General features: G+C 53.8%; 1 protein-coding gene across 1 annotated transcript in view; it reads right to left on the bottom strand.

Annotated features, from left to right (window-relative positions):
* Window positions 1-23,639, bottom strand: part of RNF40 (ring finger protein 40) — a 47,577-nt gene that overhangs the window by 4,403 nt on the left and 19,535 nt on the right. The window contains exons 8-15 of the mRNA XM_038126481.1: window positions 22,234-22,413; window positions 20,019-20,154; window positions 17,990-18,111; window positions 15,905-16,404; window positions 12,359-12,476; window positions 9,287-9,436; window positions 6,222-6,434; window positions 4,136-4,261 (exon numbers count right to left, since the gene is read on the bottom strand). Of these exons, the coding sequence (XP_037982409.1) occupies window positions 4,136-4,261; window positions 6,222-6,434; window positions 9,287-9,436; window positions 12,359-12,476; window positions 15,905-16,404; window positions 17,990-18,111; window positions 20,019-20,154; window positions 22,234-22,413 (1,545 nt within the window). The remainder of the gene's footprint in view (window positions 1-4,135; window positions 4,262-6,221; window positions 6,435-9,286; window positions 9,437-12,358; window positions 12,477-15,904; window positions 16,405-17,989; window positions 18,112-20,018; window positions 20,155-22,233; window positions 22,414-23,639) is intronic.

Raw genomic sequence — 23,639 nt, 5'->3', positions numbered from 1 at the left:
CACACCTGGGCACACCTGAGATACACCTGAGATACACCTGAGATACAACTGGGGGCACCTGAGATACACCTGGGGGCACCTGAGATACACCCGAGATACACCTGGGCACACCTGAGGTACACCTGGGCACACCTGGGGACACCTGAGATACACCTGGGCACACCTGGGCACACCTGGGGGCACCTGGGCACACCTGGGCACACCTGAGATACACCTGGGCACACCTGGAGCTCGCGCAGCCGCGCCTGCACGTGCTCGCCCTGCGCCCGCAGGTCCTCGGCCAGCTGGGCCGCCTCCACCGCCTGGGGACACGACACACCTGGGCACACCTGGGCACACCTGGGGGCACCTGGGGGCACCTGGGATACACCTGGGGACACCTGAGATACACCTGAGATACACTGGGGGCACCTGAGATACACCTGGGGACACCTGAGATACACCTGAGATACACCTGAGATACAACTGGGGGCACCTGAGATACACCTGGGGGCACCTGAGATACACCCGAGATACACCTGGGCACACCTGAGATACACCTGGGCACACCTGGGGACACCTGAGATACACCTGGGCACACCTGGGCACACCTGGGGGCACCTGGGCACACCTGGGGGCACCTGGGGACACCTGGGCACACCTGAAATACACCTGGGATACACCTGAGATACACCTGGGCACACCTGAGATACACCTGGGCACACCTGGAGCTCGCGCAGCCGCGCCTGCACGTGCTCGCCCTGCGCGCGCAGGTCCTCGGCCAGCTGGGCCGCCTCCACCGCCTGGGGACACCACACACCTGGGCACACCTGGGCACACCTGGGCACACCTGGGGACACCTGAGATACACCTGGGCACACCTGGGGGCACCTGAGATACACCTGGGCACACGTGGGGACACCTGGGGGCACCTGGGCACACCTGAGATACACCTGGGCACACCTGGACACCTGGGGACACCTGGGATACACCTGGGCACACCTGGGCACACCTGGGGACACCTGGGCACACCTGGGGACACCTGAGATACACCTGGGCACACCTGGGGGCACCTGAGATACACCTGGGGGCACCTGAGATACACCCGAGATACACCTGGGCACACCTGAGATACACCTGGGCACACCTGGGGACACCTGAGATACACCTGGGCACACCTGGGCACACCTGGGGGCACCTGGGCACACCTGGGGGCACCTGGGGACACCTGGGCACACCTGAAATACACCTGGGATACACCTGAGATACACCTGGGCACACCTGAGATACACCTGGGCACACCTGGGCACACCTGGGGACACCTGAGATACACCTGGGCACACCTGGGCACACCTGGGGGCACCTGGGCACACCTGGGGGCACATGGGGACACCTGAAATACACCTGGGATACACCTGAGATACACCTGGGCATACCTGGGCACACCTGGGGACACCTGGGCACACCTGGGGACACCTGAGATACACCTGGGCACACCTGGGGGCACCTGAGATACACCTGGGGGCACCTGAGATACACCCGAGATACACCTGGGGGCACCTGAGATACACCCGAGATACACCTGGGGACACCTGAGATACACCTGGGCACACCTGGAGCTCGCGCAGCCGCGCCTGCACGTGCTCGCCCTGCGCCCGCAGGTCCTCGGCCAGCTGGGCCGCCTCCACCGCCTGGGGACACCACACACCTGGGCACACCTGGGCACACCTGGGCACACCTGAGATACACCTGGGGGCACCTGAGATACACCTGGGGGCACCTGAGATACACCTGAGACACACCTGGGCACACCTGGGCACACCTGGGGGCACCTGAGATACACCTGAGACACACCTGGGCACACCTGGGGGCACCTGAGATACACCTGGGGACACCTGAGATACACCTGGGCACACCTGAGAAACACCTGGGCACACCTGGGCACACCTGGGGACACCTGGGGGCACCTGGGGACACCTGAGATACACCTGGGCACACCTGAGATACACCTGGGCACACCTGGGCACACCTGGGGACACCTGGGCACACCTGAGATACACCTGGGCACACCTGGGCACACCTGGGGACACCTGGGCACACCTGGGGACACCTGAGATACACCTGGGGGCACCTGGATACACCTGGGCACACCTGAGATACACCTGGGCACACCTGGAGCTCGCGCAGCCGCGCCTGCACGTGCTCGCCCTGCGCCCGCAGGTCCTCGGCCAGCTGGGCCGCCTCCACCGCCTGGGGACACCACACACCTGGGCACACCTGGGCACACCTGGGGACACCTGGGGACACCTGAGATACACCTGGGATACACCTGGGATACACCTGGGGACACCTGGGGGCACCTGAGATACACCTGGGGACACCTGAGATACACCTGGGGGCACCTGAGATACACCTGGGCACACCTGGGCACACCTGGGCACACCTGGGGACACCTGAGATACACCTGGGGGCACCTGAAATACACCTGGGGGCACCTGAGATACACCTGGGGGCACCTGAGATACAGCTGGGCACAGCTGTGATACACCTGGACACATCTGAGATACACCTGGGCGCACCTGAGATACACCTGGGTACAGCTGAGCACAGCTGGGCACACCTGAGATACACCTGGGGGCACTTGGGCACACCTGAGATACACCTGAGATACACCTGGAGGCACCTGAGGTACACATGGGCACAGCTGGGCACACCTGAGATACACCTGGAATACACAGGGGATACACCTGGGCACACCTGAGATACACCTGGGTACACCTGGGGGTACCTGGGACACACCTGGACACACCCGGACATACCTGTGGCACACCTGTGGATACCTGTGACACACCCGGGGGTACCTGTGACACACCTGTGACACACACATGACACACCTGTGGGTACCTGGGCCACACCTGGGGGTACCTGTGACACACCTGGGGGTACCTGGGAAACACTTGGGGGTACCTGGGACACACCTGTGACACACCTAGGGGTACCTGGGACACAGCTGGGGGTACCTGTGACACACCTGGGGTATCTGTGACACACCTGGGGTATCTGTGACACACCTGGGGTTCCTGTAACACACCTGGGGATACCTGGGCACACCTGGGCCACACCTGGGGGTCCCTGTGACACACCTGGGGGTCCCTGTGACACACCTGGGGGTACCTGGGACACACCTGGGGGTCTCTGGGACACACCTGGGGGTACCTGGGACACACCTGGGGGTCTCTGGGACACACCTGGGGGTACCTGGGACACACCTGTGACACACCTGGGGGTACCTGTGACACACCTGGGGGTCCCTGTGACACACCTGGGGTCTCTGGGACACAGCTGGGGTTCCTGTGACACAGCTGGGGGTACCTGGGCACACCTGGGGGTACCTGGGACACACCTGGGGTCCCTGTGACACAGCTGGGGGTCTCTGTGACACACCTGGGGTACCTATGACACACCTGGGTTACCTGTGACACACCTGGGGGCACCTGGGACACACCTGGGGGTACCTGGGACACACCTGGGAGTACCTGGGACACACCTGGGGTCCCTGTGACACAGCTGGGTGTCTCTGTGACACACCTGGGGGCACCTGGGACACACCTGTGACACACCTGGGGTACCTGGGACACACCTGGGGGCACCTGGGACACACCTATGACACACCTGGGGTACCTGTGACACACCTGGGGGTACCTGGGACACATCTGGGGGTACCTGGGACACACCTGTGACACACCTGGGGGTACCTGTGACACACCTGGGGTCCCTGTGACACAGCTGGGGGTCCCTGTGACACACCTGGGGGCACCTGGGACACACCTGTGACACACCTGGGGGTACCTGTGACACACCTGGGGGTACCTGGGACACACCTGGGGTCCCTGTGACACAGCTGGGGGTCTCTGGGACACACCTGGGGGTACCTGGGACACACCTGGGGCACACCTGTGGGTACCTGTGACACACCTGGGGGTACCTGAGCCACACCTAGGGTACCTGTGACACACCTGGGGGTCTCTGTGACACACCTGTGACATACCTGTGACACACCTGGGGGTCCCTGTGACACACTTGGGGTCTCTGTGACACACCTGGGGGTCCCTGTGACACACCTGTGGGTACCTGAGCCCCACCCGTCCCCGCTCACCTTCCTCTTGTGCAGCTCCAGGGCCTGCGAGCGCAGGCTCAGCTCCTTCTCCACGGCGCCCAGGGCGCTCTGCAGGCCCCGCTCCTTCTCCTCCAGCTTCTGCACCACCTGCAGCTGCGCCTCCACCTGCACGAGCAGTCATTAATTACTAATTATCCCCTAATTAGCGAAATCGGCTCGTTAATAGCTGAAATTATGGAGATTTTAGCCAAAATTAGGCCATTATTAGCCCATTATTAGAGCTAATAAGGGTCTGTTCCTTCTCCTCCAGCTTCTGCACCACCTGCAGCTGCGCCTCCACCTGCACGAGCAGTCATTAATTACTAATTATCCCCTAATTAGCAAAATCGGCTCGTTAATAGCTGAAATTATGGAGATTTTAGCCAAAATTAGGCCATTATTAGCCCATTATTAGAGCTAATAAGGGTCTGTTCCTTCTCCTCCAGCTTCTGCACCACCCGCAGCTGCGCCTCCACCTGCACAGGCCACTCGCTAATTAATAATTGATCACTAATTAGTGAAATCGGCTCGTTAATAGCTGAAACTAGAGAGATTTTAGTCAAAATTAGGCTGTTATTAGCCCATTATTAGAGCTAATTAGCGTCTGTTCCTTCTCCTCCAGCTTCTGCACCACCTGCAGCTGCGCCTCCACCTGCACGAGCAGTCAATAATTACTAATTATCCCCTAATTAGCAAAATCGGCTCGTTAATAGCTGAAATTCTGGAGATTTTAGCCAAAATTAGGCTGTTATTAGCCCATTATTAGAGCTAATAAGGGTCTATTCCTTCTCCTCCAGCTTCTGCACCACCTGCAGCTGCGCCTCCACCTGCACAGGCCAAACACTAATTACTAATTATTCACTAATTAGTAAATTTGTCTCGTTAATAGCTGAAATTAGAGAAATTTTAATCAAAATTAGGCCGTTATTAGCTCATTATTAGAGCTAATAAGGGTCTGTTCCTTCTCCTCCAGCTTCTGCACCACCTGCAGCTGCGCCTCCACCTGCACAGGCCACTCACTAATTAATAATTGATCACTAATTAGTGAAATTGGCTGGTTAATAGCTGAAATTACGGAGTTTTTAGCCAATATTAGGCCGTTATTAGCCCATTAATATTATTTAATAATTATTTAACTACCATTCTGGGGCCTCACCTGGGCCTTGTGGGTCAGCACCTGCTTGGCCAGCTCATAAATGGCTATTAAACCACTAATAAGCTCTATTAGTAACTAATAAGTAGCTATTAGTGCCTCCTAAAGTTTCATTAGTATTAACGAATTATTAATTAGCGACCTATCCGGGGCCTTACCTGGGCCTTGAGGGCCAGCACCAGCTCGGCCAGCTCATTAATGGCTATTAGACCACTAATAAACCCCATTAATAACTAATGAGTAGCTATTAATGCCTATTACAATTTAATAAAAAACAATTAATAATTAATTAATGATCCTTCTGAGACCTCACCTGGGCCTTGAGGGCCAGCACCAGCTTGGCCAGCTCATTAATGGCTATTAGACCACTAATAAGCCCTATTAATAACTAATAAATAGCTATTAGTGCCTGTTAAAGTTTCATTAATATTAATTAAGTATTAATTAGCGACCTATCCGGGGCCTTACCTGGGCCTTGAGGGCCAGCACCAGCTCGGCCAGCTCATTAATGGCTATTAGACCACTAATAAACCCCATTAATAACTAATGAGTAGCTATTAATACCTATTACAATTTAATAAAAAACAATTAATAATTAATTAATGATCCTTCTGAGACCTCACCTGGGCCTTGAGGGCCAGCACCAGCTTGGCCAGCTCATTAATGGCTATTAGACCACTAATAAGCCCTATTAATAACGAATAAGTAGCAATTAGTGCCTGTTAAAGTTTCATTAATATTAATTAATTATTAATTAGCGACCTATCCGGGGCCTTACCTGGGCCTTGAGGGCCAGCACCAGCTCGGCCAGCTCATTAATGGCTATTAGACCACTAATAAGCCTTATTAATAACGAATAAGGACCTATTAATGCCTATTGAAAATTAATTAAAAACAATTAATAATTAATTAACGATCCTCCTGGGGCCTCACCTGGGCCTTGAGGGCCAGCACCTGCTCGGCCAGCTCGTCCTTCTCCTCGCGCAGCAGCTTGTGGATCTGGTTGGCTTTGATGCGCTCCGACATCAGCTTGAAGTTGGCGTCGTCCTTCTCGCGCAGCTGCTGCAGCAGCCGCAGGTTCTGCTCCTGCATGTCCTCGAAGGCCTGGCCCGTCACGTCCATCTCCGACAGCAGCGCCTCCTCCTCCTGCGGGCACGCCAAGATGGCCGCCGCCAGGCCATGCAATAAACAACATACACAAAATGGCCGCCGTGAGATGATACGATAACCCATAGAGACAAGATGGCCGCCGTGAGGTGATAGAATAAACAACACAGACAAGATGGCCGCCGTGAGACGATGCATTAACCCAGACAGACAATACGGCTGCCGGGATATGATACAATAACCCAGACAGGCAAGATGGCCGCCATGAGGCGATGCAATAACCCAGACACACAAGATGGCTGCCACGAGGTGATTCATAAAGCCACTGACACAAAATGGCCGCCGTGAGGTGATACAATAACCCATACAGACAAGATGGCTGCCATGAGGGGATAAAATAACCCATACAGACAAGATGGCTGCTGTGAGGTGATACAATAACCCACAGACACAAGATGGCCGCCGTGAGGTGATACAATAACCCATACAGACAAGATGGCCGCCGTGAGGTGATACAATAACCCATACAGACAAGATGGCTGCCGTGAGGTGAGTCAATAACCCACAGACGCAAGATGGCTGCCGTGAGCTGACGCAATAACCCACAGACACAAGATGGCTGCCACGAGCTGATACAATAACCCACAGACACAAGATGGCCCCCATCACGTTGATGCAATAACCCACAGACAGAAGATGGCCGCTGTGAGCTGATACAATAACCCACAGACACAAGATGGCTGCCGTGAGCTGATGCAATAACCCACAGACACAAGATGGCCGCCATCACGTGATGCAATAACCCACAGACACAAGATGGCCGCCATCACGTGATGCAATAACCCACAGACACAAGATGGCCGCCATCACGTGATGCAATAACCCACAGACACAAGATGGCCGCCATCACGTGATGCAATAACCCACAGACACAAGATGGCTGCCGTGAGGTGATGCAATAACCCACAGACACAAGATGGCTGCCGTGAGGTGATGCAATAACCCACAGACACAAGATGGCTGCCGTGAGGTGATGCAATAACCCACAGACACAAGATGGCCGCCATCACGTGATGCAATAACCCACAGACACAAGATGGCCGCCATCACGTGATGCAATAACCCACAGACACAAGATGGCCGCCATCACGTGATGCAATAACCCACAGACACAAGATGGCTGCCGTGAGGTGACGCAATAACCCACAGACACAAGATGGCCGCCATCACGTGATGCAATAACCCACAGACACAAGATGGCTGCCGTGAGGTGATGCAATAACCCACAGACACAAGATGGCCGCCATCACGTGATGCAATAACCCACAGACACAAGATGGCCGCCATCACGTGATGCAATAACCCACAGACACAAGATGGCTGCCGTGAGGTGATGCAATAACCCACAGACACAAGATGGCCGCCATCACGTGATGCAATAACCCACAGACACAAGATGGCCGCCGTGAGGTGATGCAATAACCCACAGACACAAGATGGCCGCCATCAGTGGGCGGGGCTGGGCGGAGAACGTCAGTGGGTGGAGCAAAATGGCCGCCATTCAGGAATAAGACAAGATGGCCGCCATTAGGGAGTGGGACAAGATGGCCGCCATTAGGGAACGTGGCCAGGTGTGCCCAGGTGTGCCCTCACCTGTCCCCAGGTGTCCCCTCACCTGTCCCCAGGTGTGTCCCCAGTTGTCCCCAGGTGTCCCCAGGTGTGCCCTCACCTGTCCCCAGGTGTCCCCAGGTGTCCCCTCACCTGTCCCCAGGTGTCCCCAGGTGTCCCCTCACCTGTCCCCAGTTGTCCCCTCACCTGTCCCCAGGTGTCCCCAGGTGTCCCCTCACCTGTCCCCAGGTGTCCCCAGGTGTCCCCTCACCTGTTTGGTGGCCGCCAGCCGCCGCTGCAGGTGCTCGATCTGCCCCAGGTGTCCCCAGTGTCCCCTCACCTGTCCCCAGGTGTCCCCAGGTGTCCCCTCACCTGTCCCCAGGTATCCCCAGGTGTCCCCAGGTGTCCCCTCACCTGTCCCCAGGTGTCCCCTCACCTGTTTGGTGGCCGCCAGCCGCCGCTGCAGGTGCTCGATCTGCCCCAGGTGTGCCCAGGTGTGCCCTCACCTGTCCCCAGGTGTCCCCAGGTGTCCCCAGGTGTCCCCAGGTGTGCCCAGGTGTCCCCTCACCTGTTTGGTGGCCGCCAGCCGCTGCTGCAGGTGCTCGATCTGCCCCAGGTGTGCCCAGGTGTGCCCAGGTGTCCCTCACCTGTCGCCAGGTGTCCCCAGTGTCCCCTCACCTGTCCCCGGGTGTCCCCAGGTGTCCCCTCACCTGTCCCCAGGTGTCCCCAGTGTCCCCTCACCTGTCCCCGGGTGTCCCCAGGTGTCCCCTCACCTGTCCCCAGGTGTCCCCAGTGTCCCCTCACCTGTCCCCAGGTGTCCCCAGTGTCCCCTCACCTGTCCCCAGGTGTCCCCAATGTCCCCTCACCTGCTTGGTGGCCGCCAGCCGCCGCTGCAGGTGCTCGATCTGCCCCAGGTGTGCCCATGTGTCCCCTCACCTGTCCCCAGGTGTCCCCAGGTGTGTCCCCAGGTGTCCCCAGTGTCCCCTCACCTGTCCCCAGATGTCCCCTCACCTGACCCCAGGTGTCCCCAGGTGTCCCCAGGTGTGTCCCCAGGTGTGCCCAGGTGTCCCCTCACCTGTTTGGTGGCCGCCAGCCGCCGCTGCAGGTGCTCGATCTGCCCCAGGTGTGCCCAGGTGTCCCCTCACCTGTCCCCAGGTGTCCCCAGGTGTCCCCAGGTGTCCCCTCACCTGTCCCCAGGTGTCCCCAGGTGTCCCCTCACCTGTCCCCAGGTATCCCCAGGTGTCCCCAGGTGTCCCCTCACCTGTCCCCAGGTGTCCCCTCACCTGCTTGGTGGCCGCCAGCCGCCGCTGCAGGTGCTCGATCTGCTCCTCGCTCAGCCGCAGCCGCCGCAGCGCCTCCTCGTCCGCCAGCTTCTTGGACTCGCGCCGCTCGCGCTCCTCCAGCTCCCGCCAGCGCCCCCGCAGCTCCTCCAGCTCGTTAATAAATTATTAATTATTAATTAGCTGCTAATAAACCCTTTATTAGCCTTTTATTAGACCATTTATTAGCCATTATTCCATTAGCTAACCCATAGGAATGAATGGGCGTTCCTGGACTGTGCCGCTCGCGCTCCTCCAGCTCCCGCCAGCGCCCCCGCAGCTCCTCCAGCTCATTAATAAATTATTAATCATTAATTAGCTGCTAATTAACCACTTATTAGCCTTTTATTAGACCACTTATTAGCCATTATTCAATTAGCTAACCCATAGCAATGAATGGGCGTTCCTGGACTGTGCTGTTTGTGCTCCTCCAGCTCCTGCCAGCGCCCCCGCAGCTCCTCCAGCTAATTAACCGTTCATTAATTATTCATTAGGCACTAATTAACCCTTTATTAGCCGTTTATTAGCCATTATTCAATTAGCTAACCCATAGGAATGAATGGACGCTCTTGGACTGTGCTGCTCGCGCTCCTCCAGCTCCCGCCAGCGCCCCCGCAGCTCCTCCAGCTCGTTAATAAATTATTAATTATTAATTAGCTGCTAATAAACCCTTTATTAGCCTTTTATTAGACCACTTATTAGCCATTACTCAATTAGCTAACCCATAGCAATGAATGGACGCTCTTGGACTGTGCAGCTCCTGCCAGCGCCCCCGCAGCTCCTCCAGCTAATTAACCGTTCATTAATTATTCATTAGGCACTAATTAACCCTTTATTAGCCATTTATTAGCCGTTTATTAGCCATTATTCAATTAGCTAACCCATAGCAATGAATGGGCGTTCTTGGACTCGCGCCCCTCAACTCCCACCAGCGCCCCCGCAGCTCCACCAGCTAATTAACCATTTATTAATTACTAATTAGCCCTTTATTAACCGTTTATTAGCCAGTTATTAGCCACTTATTAGTCATTATTCAATTAGCTAACCCATAGGAATGAACGGGAGCTCTAGGACTCGCGCTCCTCCAGCTCTCGCCAGCACCCCTGCAGCTCCTCCAGCTAATTAATTAATCGTTATTAATTACTAATTAGTCATTAAATAATCATTAATTATTAAGTTATTAATCAATGTTTAATTATTAACCCATTAGAATAGAGGGGGGCTTTGGCTCTCGCACCGCTCGTGCTCCTCCGGCTCCTCCAGCTCATTAATTAATCGTTAATTAGGCATTAATTAATCACTAATTAGTCCCCTTCAGTTGTTATTTAACCAATTAATGCGTGGGAGTTAATAGGAATAATTAATGACCGGGAAGGGCAGCGGCTCTGTCCCTGCAGCTGAATAAGTAATTACTAATTAGGCACTAATTAATAACTAATTAGTCATTCCGGGTCATTAAGCAATCCGTTGATGGGAAAAATTAACGATTAATTAATCAGTGGAGCTGATGAGCAGGAAAAGTTCAGCACTAATTAGCATCTAATTACCCGCATTTGTGTCTAGATCAACTCCTAATTAATGCCCGACACCTCATTAATTCCTGCATAAACCGCGCTAATGACCGCCTAATTAGCGTTAATTAGCGCTAATTACCCGCATTTCCTCCTATTGCCATCGTTTTGGTGCCACTAACGAGCCCTGACTCATTAACACCTAATTAACGCCTCATTAACATCTGCAAAAAAAGGATCCTTTCCAAAGCACTAATTACACCTAATTAGCATTAATTAACATCACATTGCCCCTGATTTTGTGCGACTAATGAGCCCTAATAATTAATGAGCAACAAATTAAGGCCTTATTAATACCTGCAGGGAAGTCGCCCAATTCCGCAGCACTAATTACTGCCTAATTAGCATAAATTAACATCTAATTAACAGCATTTAATCCCATTTTTTTACGTAATTAACATTAATTAACACCAAAACTCAAGTGTAATCTTATTTTTGCCTAATTATCGTTAATTAGCATCAAACTACCCACACCTAGTCTCACTTTTCTGCTTAATTAACATTAATTAGCATCTAATTACACACACCTAGTCTCACTTTTCTGCTTAATTAACATTAATTAACATCTAATTACCCACACCTAGTCCCACTTTTTGCTTAATTAACACTAATTAGCATCTAACTACACATCTAGACTCACTTTTCTTAATTAACATTAATTAGCATCTCATTACCCACACCGAGTCTCACTTTTATACTTAATTAACATTAATTAGCATCTCATTACCCACACCGACTCTCACTTTTATACTTAATTAACATTAATTAGCACCTAATTACCCACACCTAGTCTCACTTTTCCGCTTAATTAACATTAATTAGCATCTAACTACCCACACCTAGTCTCACTTTTCTGCTTAATTAACATTAATTAGCATCTCATTACCCACACCTAGTCTCACTTTTCCGCTTAATTAACATTAATTAGCATCTAATTACACACACCTAGTCTCACTTTTCTGCTTAATTAACATTAATTAGCATCTAATTACCCACACCTAGTCCCATTTTTTGCTTAATTAACATTAATTAGCATCTAATTACCCACACCTAGTCCCATTTTTTACTTAATTAACACTAATTAGCATCTAACTACACATCTAGACTCACTTTTCTTAATTAACATTAATTAGCATCTCATTACCCACACCGAGTCTCACTTTTATACTTAATTAACATTAATTAGCACCTAACTACCCACACCTAGTCTCACTTTTCTGCTTAATTACCATTAATTAGCATCTAATTACCCACACCTAGTCTCACTTTTCCGCTTAATTACCATTAATTAGCATCTCATTACCCTCATTTCTCCCCTCATTTGCCTTACCCGGCCCCTAATTAATGAATAACAGCTCGTTAACCCCTCATTAGTATGCACCGCTGCACAAACCGGACCCGTGGCGTTGATGACCGCCTGACTGGCGTTAATTAGCGTTAATGAGCGTTAATTAGCGCTAATTACCTCGGCCTTGCTCTTCCTCTCGGCGGCCATCAGCGTCACCTTGTCGCGCTGCTCCTTGGGGGCCGATTTGTACATGTCCAGCAGCAGCTTCATCTCCTTCTGGTTCTCCTGCGCCTTCCTGCCGGGCCATTTGCATCTCATTTGCATATCCATAATCACCACGCCCATTTATTCGCCTCCACCCCTTTAATTTCACCCCAAACCCCAAAATTTTCCCCCGAAAATCCCCAAAACCAGCCCCAAATTTTCATCTCCTGGTTTTCCTGCCCTTCCCTTCAGCCATTTCCAACTCATTTGAATATAATTTGCATATTCATAATGGTCACACCCATTTATTTGGCTCCACCCCTTTAATTTCACCCCAAACCCCAAAAAATTTTCCCTCAAAAATCCCAAAAATCGACCCCAAATTTCATCTCCTTGTGGTTCTCCTCTGCTTGTCAGCCATTCAAGCTCATTTGCATCTCATTTGCATATTCATAACGACCATGCCCATTTATTTGGCTCCACCCCTTTGATTTCACCCCAAACCCCAAAATTTCCCCCGAAAAATCCCCCAAACCAACCCCGATTTTCATCTCCGTCTGCTGCTCCTGCGCCTGTCTGGGGGTTATTTGCATCTCATTTGCATATTCATAACGACCATGCCACTTGATTCGGGTCCACCCCTTCAATTTCACCCCAAACCCCAAAAAATTTTCCCTCAAAAATCCCAAAAATCGACCCCAAATTTCATCTTCTTCTGGTTCTCCTCTGCTTAACTGTCAGCCATTTCCGGCTCATTTCCATCTCATTTGCATATTCATAATGACCATGAGCCTTTATTCGGCTCCACTCCTTTAATTTCACCCCCAACCCCAAAAATTTGCCCCCAAAAATCCCCAAAACCGACCCCAAATTTTCATCTCCTGGTTTTCCTGCCCTTCCCTTCAGCCATTTCCAACTCATTTGAATATAATTTGCATATTCATAATGGTCACACCCATTTATTTGGCTCCACCCCTTTAATTTCACCCCAAACCCCAAAATTTTCCCTCAAAAATCCCAAAAATCGACCCCAAATTTCATCTCCTTGTGGTTCTCCTCTGCTTTCCTGTCAGCCATTTCCAGCTCATTTGCATCTCATTTGCATATTCATAATGACAATACCCATTTATTTGGCTCCACCCCTTTAATTTCACCCCGAACCCCCAAACTGACTCTGAAGGACCCCAAAAATCGACCCCAAATTTTCATCTTACTTTGGGTCTCCTGAGCCTTCCTGCCGGCCATTTGCATCTCATTTGCATATTCATAACCACCATACCCATTTATTCGGCTCCACCCCTTTAATTTCACCCCAAACCCCAAAATTTCCCCCGAAAAATCCCCCAAACCAACCCCGATTTTCATCTCCGTCTGCTGCTCCTGCGCCTGTCTGGGGGTTATTTGCATCTCATTTGCATATTCATAATGACCATGCCACTTTATTTGGCTCCACTCCTTTAATTTCACCCCAAACCCCAAAAAATTTTCCCTCAAAAATCCCAAAAATCGACCCCAAATTTCATCTCCTTGTGGTTCTCCTCTGCTTTCCTGTCAGCCATTTCCAGCTCATCTGAATCTCATTTGCATATTCATAATGACCATGTCCATTTATTCGGCTCCACCCCTTTAATTTCACCCCAAACCCCAAAATTTTCCCCCAAAAATCCCCAAGACCAACCCCGATTTTCATCTCCGTCTGCTTCTCCTGAGCCTTTCTGGGGGTTATTTGCATCTCATTTGCATATTCATAATGACCATGCCACTTTATTTGGCTCCACCCCTTTAATTTCACCCCAAACCCCCAAAAATTGGCGCCCAAAACCCCAAAAATTGACCCCAAATTTAATCTCCGTCTGGTTCTCCTGCACCTTTCTGGGGGTTATTTGAATCTCATTTGCATATTCATAATGACCATGAGCCTTTATTTGGCTCCACCCTTTTAATTTCACCCCAAACCCCAAAACTGACCATGGAGGACCCCAAAAATCGACCCCAAATTTCATCTCCTGCTTCCCTCGTGTCTTCCTGTGATTATTTGAATCTCATTTGCATCTCATTTGCATACACACCCCTTTAATACCAGAAAACCTCTCCCATTTTCCCCGAAATCCCCCCAAAATCTCCCCAAATCCCCCCAAAACCTCTCAGCTCCCTCTTGGGCCCCCTCCCAAAACCCTCCTGCACCCCTCATTAGCATCTCATTTGCATAAAGCCCCTTTAATACCCCAAAATCCCTCCCATTTTTCCCGAAATCCCCCCAAAATCTCCCCAAGTGCCCCCAATACCTCTCAGCTCCCCCTTGGGCCCCCTCCCCGGACCCTCCCGCACCCCTCATTAGCATCTCATTTGCATAAAGCCCCTTTAATACCCCAAAGCCCCCCCCCATTTTCCCCAAAATCCCCCCAAAATCTCCCCAAATCCCCCCAAAACCTCTCAGCTCCCCCTCGGGCCCCCTCCCCGAACCCTCCTGTGCCCCTCATTAGCATCTCATTTGCATAAACACACCTTTAATTCCCCCAAACCCTTCCAAACTCCCCCAAAAACTTCCCAAAAATGTCCCAAATCCCCCCAAAACCTCTCAGCTCCCCCATAGGATCCCTCCCCAAACCCTCCCGCGCCCCTCATTAGCATCTCATTTGCATAAACACCCCTTTAATGCCCCCCAGATCCTTCCAAACTCTCCCGAAATCCCCCCAAAATCTCCCCAAATCCCCCCAAAACCTCTCAGCTCCCTCTTGGGCCCCCTCCCCAAACCCTCCCGCGCCCCTCATTAGCATCTCATTTGCATAAAGCCCCTTTAATACCCCAAAACCCCTCCCATTTTCCCCAAAATGCCCCCAAATCTCCCCAAATCCCCCCCAAACCTCTCAGCTCCCCCTCAGGCCCCCTCCCCGAACCCTCCTGTGCCCCTCATTAGCATCTCATTTGCATAAACACCTTTTTAATGCCCCCCAAATCTTTTCAAACTCCCCCAAATCCCCCCAAAATCTCCCAAAATCGCCCCCAAAACCTCTCAGCTCCCCCTCGGGCCCCCTCCCCGAACCCTCCCGCGCCCCTCATTAGCATCTCATTTGCATAAACACACCTTTAATACCCCAAAACCCCTCCCATTTGCCCTGAAATGCCCCAAAATCTCCCAAAATCGCCCCCAAAACCTCTCAGCTCCCTCTTGGGCCCCCTCCCAAAACCCTCCCAACCCCCTCATTAGCATCTCATTTGCATAAACACACCCTTAATACCCCAAAACCCCTCCCATTTGCCCTGAAATGCCCCAAAATCTCCCAAAATCGCCCCCAAAACCTCTCAGCTCCCTCTTGGGCCCCCTCCCAAAACCCTCCCAACCCCCTCATTAGCATCTCATTTGCATAAACACACCCTTAATACCCCAAAACCCCTCCCATTTGCCCTGAAATGGCCCCAAAATCTCCCAAAATCGCCCCCAAAACCTCTCAGCTCCCCCTCGGGCCCCCTCCCCGAACCCTCCCGCGCCCCTCATTAGCATCTCATTAGCATACTCACTTCAGCTCCGCCCTCAGCTGCTTCAGCACCTCCGAGTCCTTCTTCTTGCCCTCCTCGGGGCCCCCCTTGGGGCGCTCCCGCCCCTCCCCCCGCGCCCCTCCCCCCACCCCCCGCTCGGGGCGGGGCCTGGGAGGGGGCGGGGCCGGCGGCCTGAGAGGGGGCGGGGCTTGCGGGGCCTGGGAGGGGGCGGGGCTTGGGGCGGCGGGGGAGGGGCCTGGGGGCTCCTCCTCCTCCTCTTTGGGCGGGGGAGGGGCGGGTTTGGGGGGAGGGTCCTGCGAGGGGGCGGGGCCGGAGGAGGCCACGCCCTCTTTGTCATCGGAAGGGGGAGGGGCGGAGCTGGGGGGAGGGGTTTCTTCAGAGGGAGGGGCGGAGCTTGAGGAGGGGGCGGGGCCTGAGGAGGCGGGGCCTGAGGAGGAGGCGGAGCTTGAGGAGGAGGGGGGAGGGGGTGGGGGTGGGGCGGGGCTGGGTGGGGGAGGGGCGCCGCTGGCCTGGAGGCGGAGCTGGAAGAGAAAAGGGGGAGGAGTCAGGGGACACGCCCACTTAAGAGGGACACACCCATATTAGCCACTCCCATTTAGACCACGCCTTCTGGCATAAGCTCCGCCCACTTAATTACAATCTTTGCTCTTAAGGGGACAATGCCACTTTCTTAGAAAGGCCACACCCCTTTATGGCCACACCCACCCAATCTTAAAGAGGCCAAACCGTTCTTTAGATAAGCCACACCCCTTCACTGGCCACACCCACTTCTTAAAGGGCCCCAACTCCCTTTCTGAAAAGGCCACACCCCCTTAAACCACGCCGTGAAACTTTTAAAGGGGCCACGCCTCTTTTAAATGAGCCACGCCTACTCTGGAAGTGGCCACGCCCACTCCCAAAGTAGCCACATCCCTCCTAAAGAAACCACGCCCCCTCTTAAAGGGACCGCACCCAGCCTTAAAAGAACAATATCCACTCTTACAGAGACCACACCCATCTGTCAAAAGACCACACCCACATGGAGGCCACACCCTCTTAAAGGAACCACACCCGCTACAAGACCACACCCACTCTTAAGGAACCCCCACCCACTTATCAGCCACACCCCCTTTTAAAGGTACCACACCCACTTTTAAAGAGACCACACCCACTCTTAAAGTAACCACACGCCTCCTAAAGGGACCACACCTCTCTTAACAAGGCCACACCCACTTTTAAAGAAGCCACACCCACTGTAAGAGACCACACCCCTTCTTAAAGAGACCCCACACACTTCTCAAAGGGCCACACCCACTTTTAAAGGAACCACAGCCACTCTAAGAGACCACACCCCTTCTTAAAGCGACCACACCCACTTCTCAAGGGGCCACACCCACTTTTAAAGGAGCCACACCCACTAGAAGAGACCACACCCACTCTAAAAGAGACCACACTCCTCTTAAAGGGACCACACCTCTCTTAGAAAGACTACACCCACTTTTAAAGGCACACCCACTATGAGACCACACCCCCTCTCAGAGACCCCACCCACATTTCAAAGAGCCACGCCCACTTTTAACAAAGCCACACCCACTCTTAGAGACTCCACCTGCTTCTCAAAAGGCCACACCCACTTTTAAAGGAGCCACACCTACTGTAAGACACCACACCAACTCTGAAAGAGACCACACCCCCTAAAAGGGACCACACCCGTCTTAACAAGGCTACACCCACTTTTAAACAAGCCACACCCTCTATAAGAGACCACACCCCTTCTTAGAGACCACACCCACTTCTCAAAAGGCCACACCCACTGTTAAAGGAGCCACACCCACTCTAAGAGACCACACCCACTCTAAGAGAGAGCACAGCCCCCCTTAAAGGGACCACACCTGTCTTAACAAGACCACACCCACTTTTAAAGAAGACACACCCACTATAAGAGACCACACCCACTATTAGACCACACCCCTCTTAAAGACACCACACCCGCACTTAAATAGACCACACCCCTCTTACAGTAACCACACCCCTCTTAAAGTAACCACACCCTTTAAAGCCCCACCCCTAAAAGCCACACCCCTCGGGGTTTTCGAGGCCACGCCCCCCCGGCGAGGCCCCGCCCACCTTGTTGATCTCGGCCTGCACCTCGCGCAGCTTGCGCTTGTAGCGCTGCACGTCGCCCTTGAGCTGGTGGTTGTGGTTCTGCAGGGAGCTGATCAGGTGACGCATCTCGCGGTTGATGGGGCCTGCGGGGACAGGTGAGGGACAGGTGAGAGGTGACACAGGTGTGACACAGGTGAGACACAGGTGAGGGACAGGTGAGGGACAGGTGAGACACAGGTGAGGGACAGGTGAGGGACAGGTGAGGGACAGGTGAGACACAGGTGAGGGACAGGTGAGGCACAGGTGAGGGACAGGTGAGACACAGGTGAGACACAGGTGAGGGACAGGTGAGACACAGGTGAGGGACAGGTGAGGGACAGGTGAGACACAGGTGAGGGACAGGTGTGCGCGCTGGTGGTTGTGGTTCTGCAGGGAGCTGATCAGGTGACGCATCTCGCGGTTGATGGGGCCTGCGGGGACAGGTGAGGGACAGGTGAGGGACAGGTGAGACACAGGTGAGGGACAGGTGAGGGACAGGTGAGGCACAGGTGAGGGACAGGTGAGGGACAGGTGAGGCACAGGTGAGGGACAGGTGAGACACAGGTGAAACACAGGTGAGGGACAGGTGAGGGACAGGTGAGGGACAGGTGAGGGACAGGTGAGGGACAGGTGAGACACAGGTGAGAGACAGGTGAGACACAGGTAAGACAGGTGAGACAGGTGAGGGACACAGGTGAGAGGTGACACAGGGCAGGTGAGGGACAGGTGAGACAGGTGAGGGACAGGTGAGACACAGGTGAGGGACAGGTGAGAGGTGACACAGGGCAGGTGTGGGACAGGTGAGAGGTGACACAGGGCAGGTGAGGGACAGGTGAGAGGTGACACAGGGCAGGTGAGGGACAGCTGTGCGCTGGTGGTTGTGGTTCTGCAGGGAGCTGATCAGGCGCCGCATCTCGCGGCTCACGGGGCCGGCCAGGTGACACGGCACAGGTGACATGCCCCCACCTGTGCCCAGCTCTGCCGTCCTCACCTGCCCAAGTGCCCCCAGGTGTGCCCAGCTGCCCCCAGATGCCCCCAGGTGTGCCCAGGTGTGCCCAAGTGTATGTGAGCTGTGCCCCAGGTGTACCCAGGTGTCCCCAGGTGCCCCCAGGTGTGCCCAGGTGCCCCCCAAGGTGCCCGCGGTACTCACGGCGGGGGCTCAGGTGTGCCCCGAGCTGGAGCAGCGCCCTCTGCACGCGCCCCAGGTCCCCCAGGTGTGTCTCAGCTGTGCCCAACTCTGCCCAGGTGCCCCCAGGTGTGCCCAGGTGTATCTGAGCTGTGCCCCAGATGTACCCAGGTGTCTCCAGGTGCCCCCAGGTGTCCCCAACTGTGCCCAGGTGCCCCCAGGTGTGCCCCAAGTGCCTCCAGGTGCCCCCAGCTGTGCCCAGATGCCCCTAGGTGTGCCCAGGTGCTCCCAGATGCCCCAAGGTGCCCCCAGGTGCCCCCAGGTGTGCCCAGGTGCCCCCAGGTGTCTCCAGGTGCCCCTAGATGCCCCCAGGTGCCCCCAGGTGTGCCCAGGTGCCCCCAGGTGTGCCCCAAGTGCCTCCAGGTGCCCCCAGCTGTGCCCAGATGCCGCTAGCTGTGCCCAGGTGCCCCCAGGTGTCTCCAGGTGCCCCCAGGTGCCCCCAGGTGTGCCCAGGTGTATCTGAACTGTGTCCCAGGTCTCCCCAGGTGTGCCCCCAGGTGCCTCCAGGTGTCCCCAGGTGTGCCCACGTGTGCCCAGGTCTCCCCAGGTGTGCCCAGGTGCCCCCAGGTGTGCCCCAAGTGCCTCCAGGTGCCCCCAGCTGTGCCCAGGTGCCCCCAGGTGTCTCCAGGTGCCCCTAGATGCCCCCAGGTGCCCCCAGGTGTGCCCAGGTGTATCTGAACTATGTCCTGTGTCCCAGGTCTCCCCAGGTGTGCCCAGGTGCCCCCAGGTGCCTCCAGCTGTCCCCAGGTGTGCCCAGGTGTATCCCAGGTGTCCCCAGGTGTGCCCAGGTGCCCCCAGGCACCCCCGGGCGCGCCCGCCGCTCACCCGCCTGCTCGTTGGCCGCCAGGTTCTGCTCGAACTCGATGCGCAGCATCTCGTACTCCTTGCGCACCTGGGCCAGCGTGTCCTCCAGCTGGATCACCTCGGTGCGCAGCCGCTTCTGCACGCCCAGCTCGTCGCTCTGCAAAGCCCGAGGCATTCCCGGAAATTTCGGGGAAATCCGGGAAATTTTCCCAATTTTTTTAGGGATTTTTTGCGATTTTTTGGGATTTTATTCCGAATTTTTTGAGTTTCATTTCAGATTTTTCAACGGTTTTTTCCCCGTTTTTCCCCCTGATTTTTTATTTTAACGTCAAAAAAAATCTCTTGAAGTTTCCCAGGATTTTTTTTTTTTGGATTTCACCAATTTTTTTTCAGGATTTTCTTTCATTTTATCACTTTTTTTTTTGGCCTTATTTTCCATTTTTCCTAAGATCTTTCTCAGCAATTTTTGGCAATTATAAAAAGAATTTTTAAAAATTTTTTTAGCAATTTGCTTCAATTTTTTAAGGAATTTTTTGCCAATTTTTCAGGAATTTTTTGCCAATTTTTCAGGAATTTTTTGCCAATTTTGTAGGTCCATTTTACAACTTTTCATGATTTCTTTTGATTTATTTTGCATTTTATTTTGCATTTTTCGACAATTTTTTCTTTTTTTTTTTGGCTGATTTTTTTTAATTTTAATTTCCCAAAACTCTCCTGGAATTTCCGGAGGTTTTTGGGGATTTTTTTGGGATTTTTTTCGGAATTTTTGGGGCATTTTTTGGGATTTTTAATGAATTTTCTCGGCTCTTTCTGGACCTCGACGCGAAACCCTGTGCGCTCAAAATGGCCGCCGGCGGCCATCTTGGATGAGGCATTGTGGGATATATGGTACCAGCAGCCATCTTGGGTGAGGCATTGTGGGATATATGGTACCAGCAGCCATCTTGGGTGAGGCATTATGGGATATATGGTACCAGCAGCCATCTTGGGTGAGGCATTGTGGGATATATGGTACCTGCAGCCATCTTGGATGAGGCATTGTGGGATATATGGTACCAGCGGCCATCTTGGATGAGGCATTGTGGGATATATGGTACCAGCAGCCATCTTGGATGAGGCATTGTGGGATATATGGTACCAGCGGCCATCTTGGATGAGGCATTGTGGGATATATGGTACCAGCAGCCATCTTGGATGAGGCATTGTGGGATATATGGTGCCGGCAGCCATCTTGGATGAGGCATTGTGGGATATATGGTGCCGGCAGCCATCTTGGATGAGGCATTCTGGGATATATGGTGCCTGCAGCCATCTTGGATGAGGCATTGTGGGATATATGGTGCTGGCAGCCATCTTGGGTGAGGCATTGTGGGATATATGGTACCAGCAGCCATCTTGGGTGAGGCATTATGGGATATATGGTACCAGCAGCCATCTTGGGTGAGGCATTGTGGGATATATGGTACCTGCAGCCATCTTGGATGAGGCATTGTGGGATATATGGTGCTGGCAGCCATCTTGGATGAGGCATTGTGGGATATATGGCACTGGCAGCCATCTTGGATGAGGCATTCTGGGATATATGATGCTGGCAGCCTTCTTGGCTGAGGCATTGTGGGATATATGGTACCAGCAGCCATCTTGGATGAGGCATTGTGGGATATATGGTGCTGGCAGCCATCTTGGATGAGGCATTGTGGGATATATGGTACCTGCAGCCATCTTGGATGAGGCATTGTGGGATATATGGTACCGGCAGCCATCTTGGATGAGGCATTGTGGGATATATGGTGCTGGCAGCCATCTTGGCTGAGGCATTGTGGGATATATGGTACCTGCAGCCATCTTGGATGAGACATTATGGGATATATGGTGCTGGCAGCCATCTTGGATGAGGCATTACGGGATATATAGCACTGGTGGCCATCTTGGATGAGGCATTATGGGATATATGGCACTGGCAGCCATCTTGGATTAGACTCCCCGGGATCTAATGACCCCCAAATGTCCCCAAAATGTCCCCAAAACCCTGCAGGACCCCTCGGTGACACCTTGGGGAGATCAGGACCCACCTCCTCATCCCCGGAATGGTGCTGGCGGCCATCTTGGATTGGAATTACTGGGATTCAAAGACCTCAAACGAGCCCAATTCACCCCGAAACCCAACGGGGACACGCGGGGGACACGCGGGGGACACGCGGGGGACACGCGGGGGACACCGGGGACGCGGTCCCACCTCCATGTGCTCGATGTGGCGCAGGTGGCTGTTCTTGGTGGCCAGCAGCAGCGCCCGCGCCTCGTCCAGCTGCGTCTTCACCTGCAGGCTCTCGTGGTAGAGCAGCGAGAACTGCGACTGCAGCACCTTGTACTCCAGGGCCTCCTTGACCGCCTCCTCCGGCAGGGAGCGCAGCGCCACCTGGGGACGCCCGAGTGTCATCAGTGTGTCACCTCAGTCACCTGAGTGACACCTGAGTGACACCTGACACCTGAGTGACACCTGAGTGACACCTGAGTGACACCTGAGACCTGAGTGACACCTGACACCTGAGTGACACCTGAGCGACACCTGAGTGACCCTGAGTGACACCTGAGCGACACCTGAGCGACACCTGAGTGACACCTGAGTGACACCTGAGTGACCCTGAGTGACACCTGAGCGACACCTGAGCGACACCTGAGTGACACCTGAGTGACACCTGAGTGACATCTGAGTGACCCCTGAGTGACACCTGAGTGACACCTGAGTGACATCTGAGTGACACCTGAGACCTGAGTGACACCTGAGTGACCCTGAGTGACACCTGAGCGACACCTGAGTGACACCTGAGTGACACCTGAGACCTGAGTGACACCTGAGTGACACCTGAGTGACACCTGAGTGACACCTGCAGCACCTTGTACTCCAGGGCCTCCTTCACCGCCTCCTCCGGCAGGGAGCGCAGCGCCACCTGGGGACACCTGAGTGTCATCGGTGTGTCACCTCAGTCACCTGAGTGACACCTGAGTGACACCTGACACCTGAGTGACACCTGAGTGACACCTGAGTGACACCTGAGACCTGAATGACACCTGAGTGACACCTGAGTGACACCTGCAGCACCTTGTACTCCAGGGCCTCCTTGACCGCCTCCTCCGGCAGGGAGCGCAGCGCCACCTGGGGACACCGGAGTGACACCTGAGTGACCCTGAGTGACACCTGAGTGACACCTGAGCGACACCTGAGTGACACCTGAGTGACCCTGAGTGACACCTGAGTGACACCTTAGTGACACCTGAGTGACACCTGCAGCACCTTGTACTCCAGGGCCTCCTTGACCGCCTCCTCCGGCAGGGAGCGCAGCGCCACCTGGGGACAACGGAGCGTCACCTGAGTGACACCTGGGTGACACCTGAAACCTGAGCGACACCTGAGTGACACCTGAGTGACACCTGAGCAACACCTGAGTGACACCTGAGACACCTGAGTGACACCTGAGTGACACCTGAGTGACAGCTGAGACACCTGAGTGACACCTGAGTGACATCTGAGTGACACCTGAGCAACACCTGAGTGACACCTGACACCTGAGTGACACCTGAGTGACACCTGAGACCTGAGTGACCTGACACTTGAGTCTCATCTGTGTGTCACCTGAATCACGT

This window comes from Motacilla alba, unplaced genomic scaffold, assembly GCF_015832195.1.
Source record: "Motacilla alba alba isolate MOTALB_02 unplaced genomic scaffold, Motacilla_alba_V1.0_pri HiC_scaffold_35, whole genome shotgun sequence".
Classification (NCBI taxonomy): domain Eukaryota; kingdom Metazoa; phylum Chordata; class Aves; order Passeriformes; family Motacillidae; genus Motacilla; species Motacilla alba.
The sequence above is the reverse complement of the archived record's forward strand: the minus strand, read 5'-3'. Positions and strand labels throughout refer to the sequence as shown.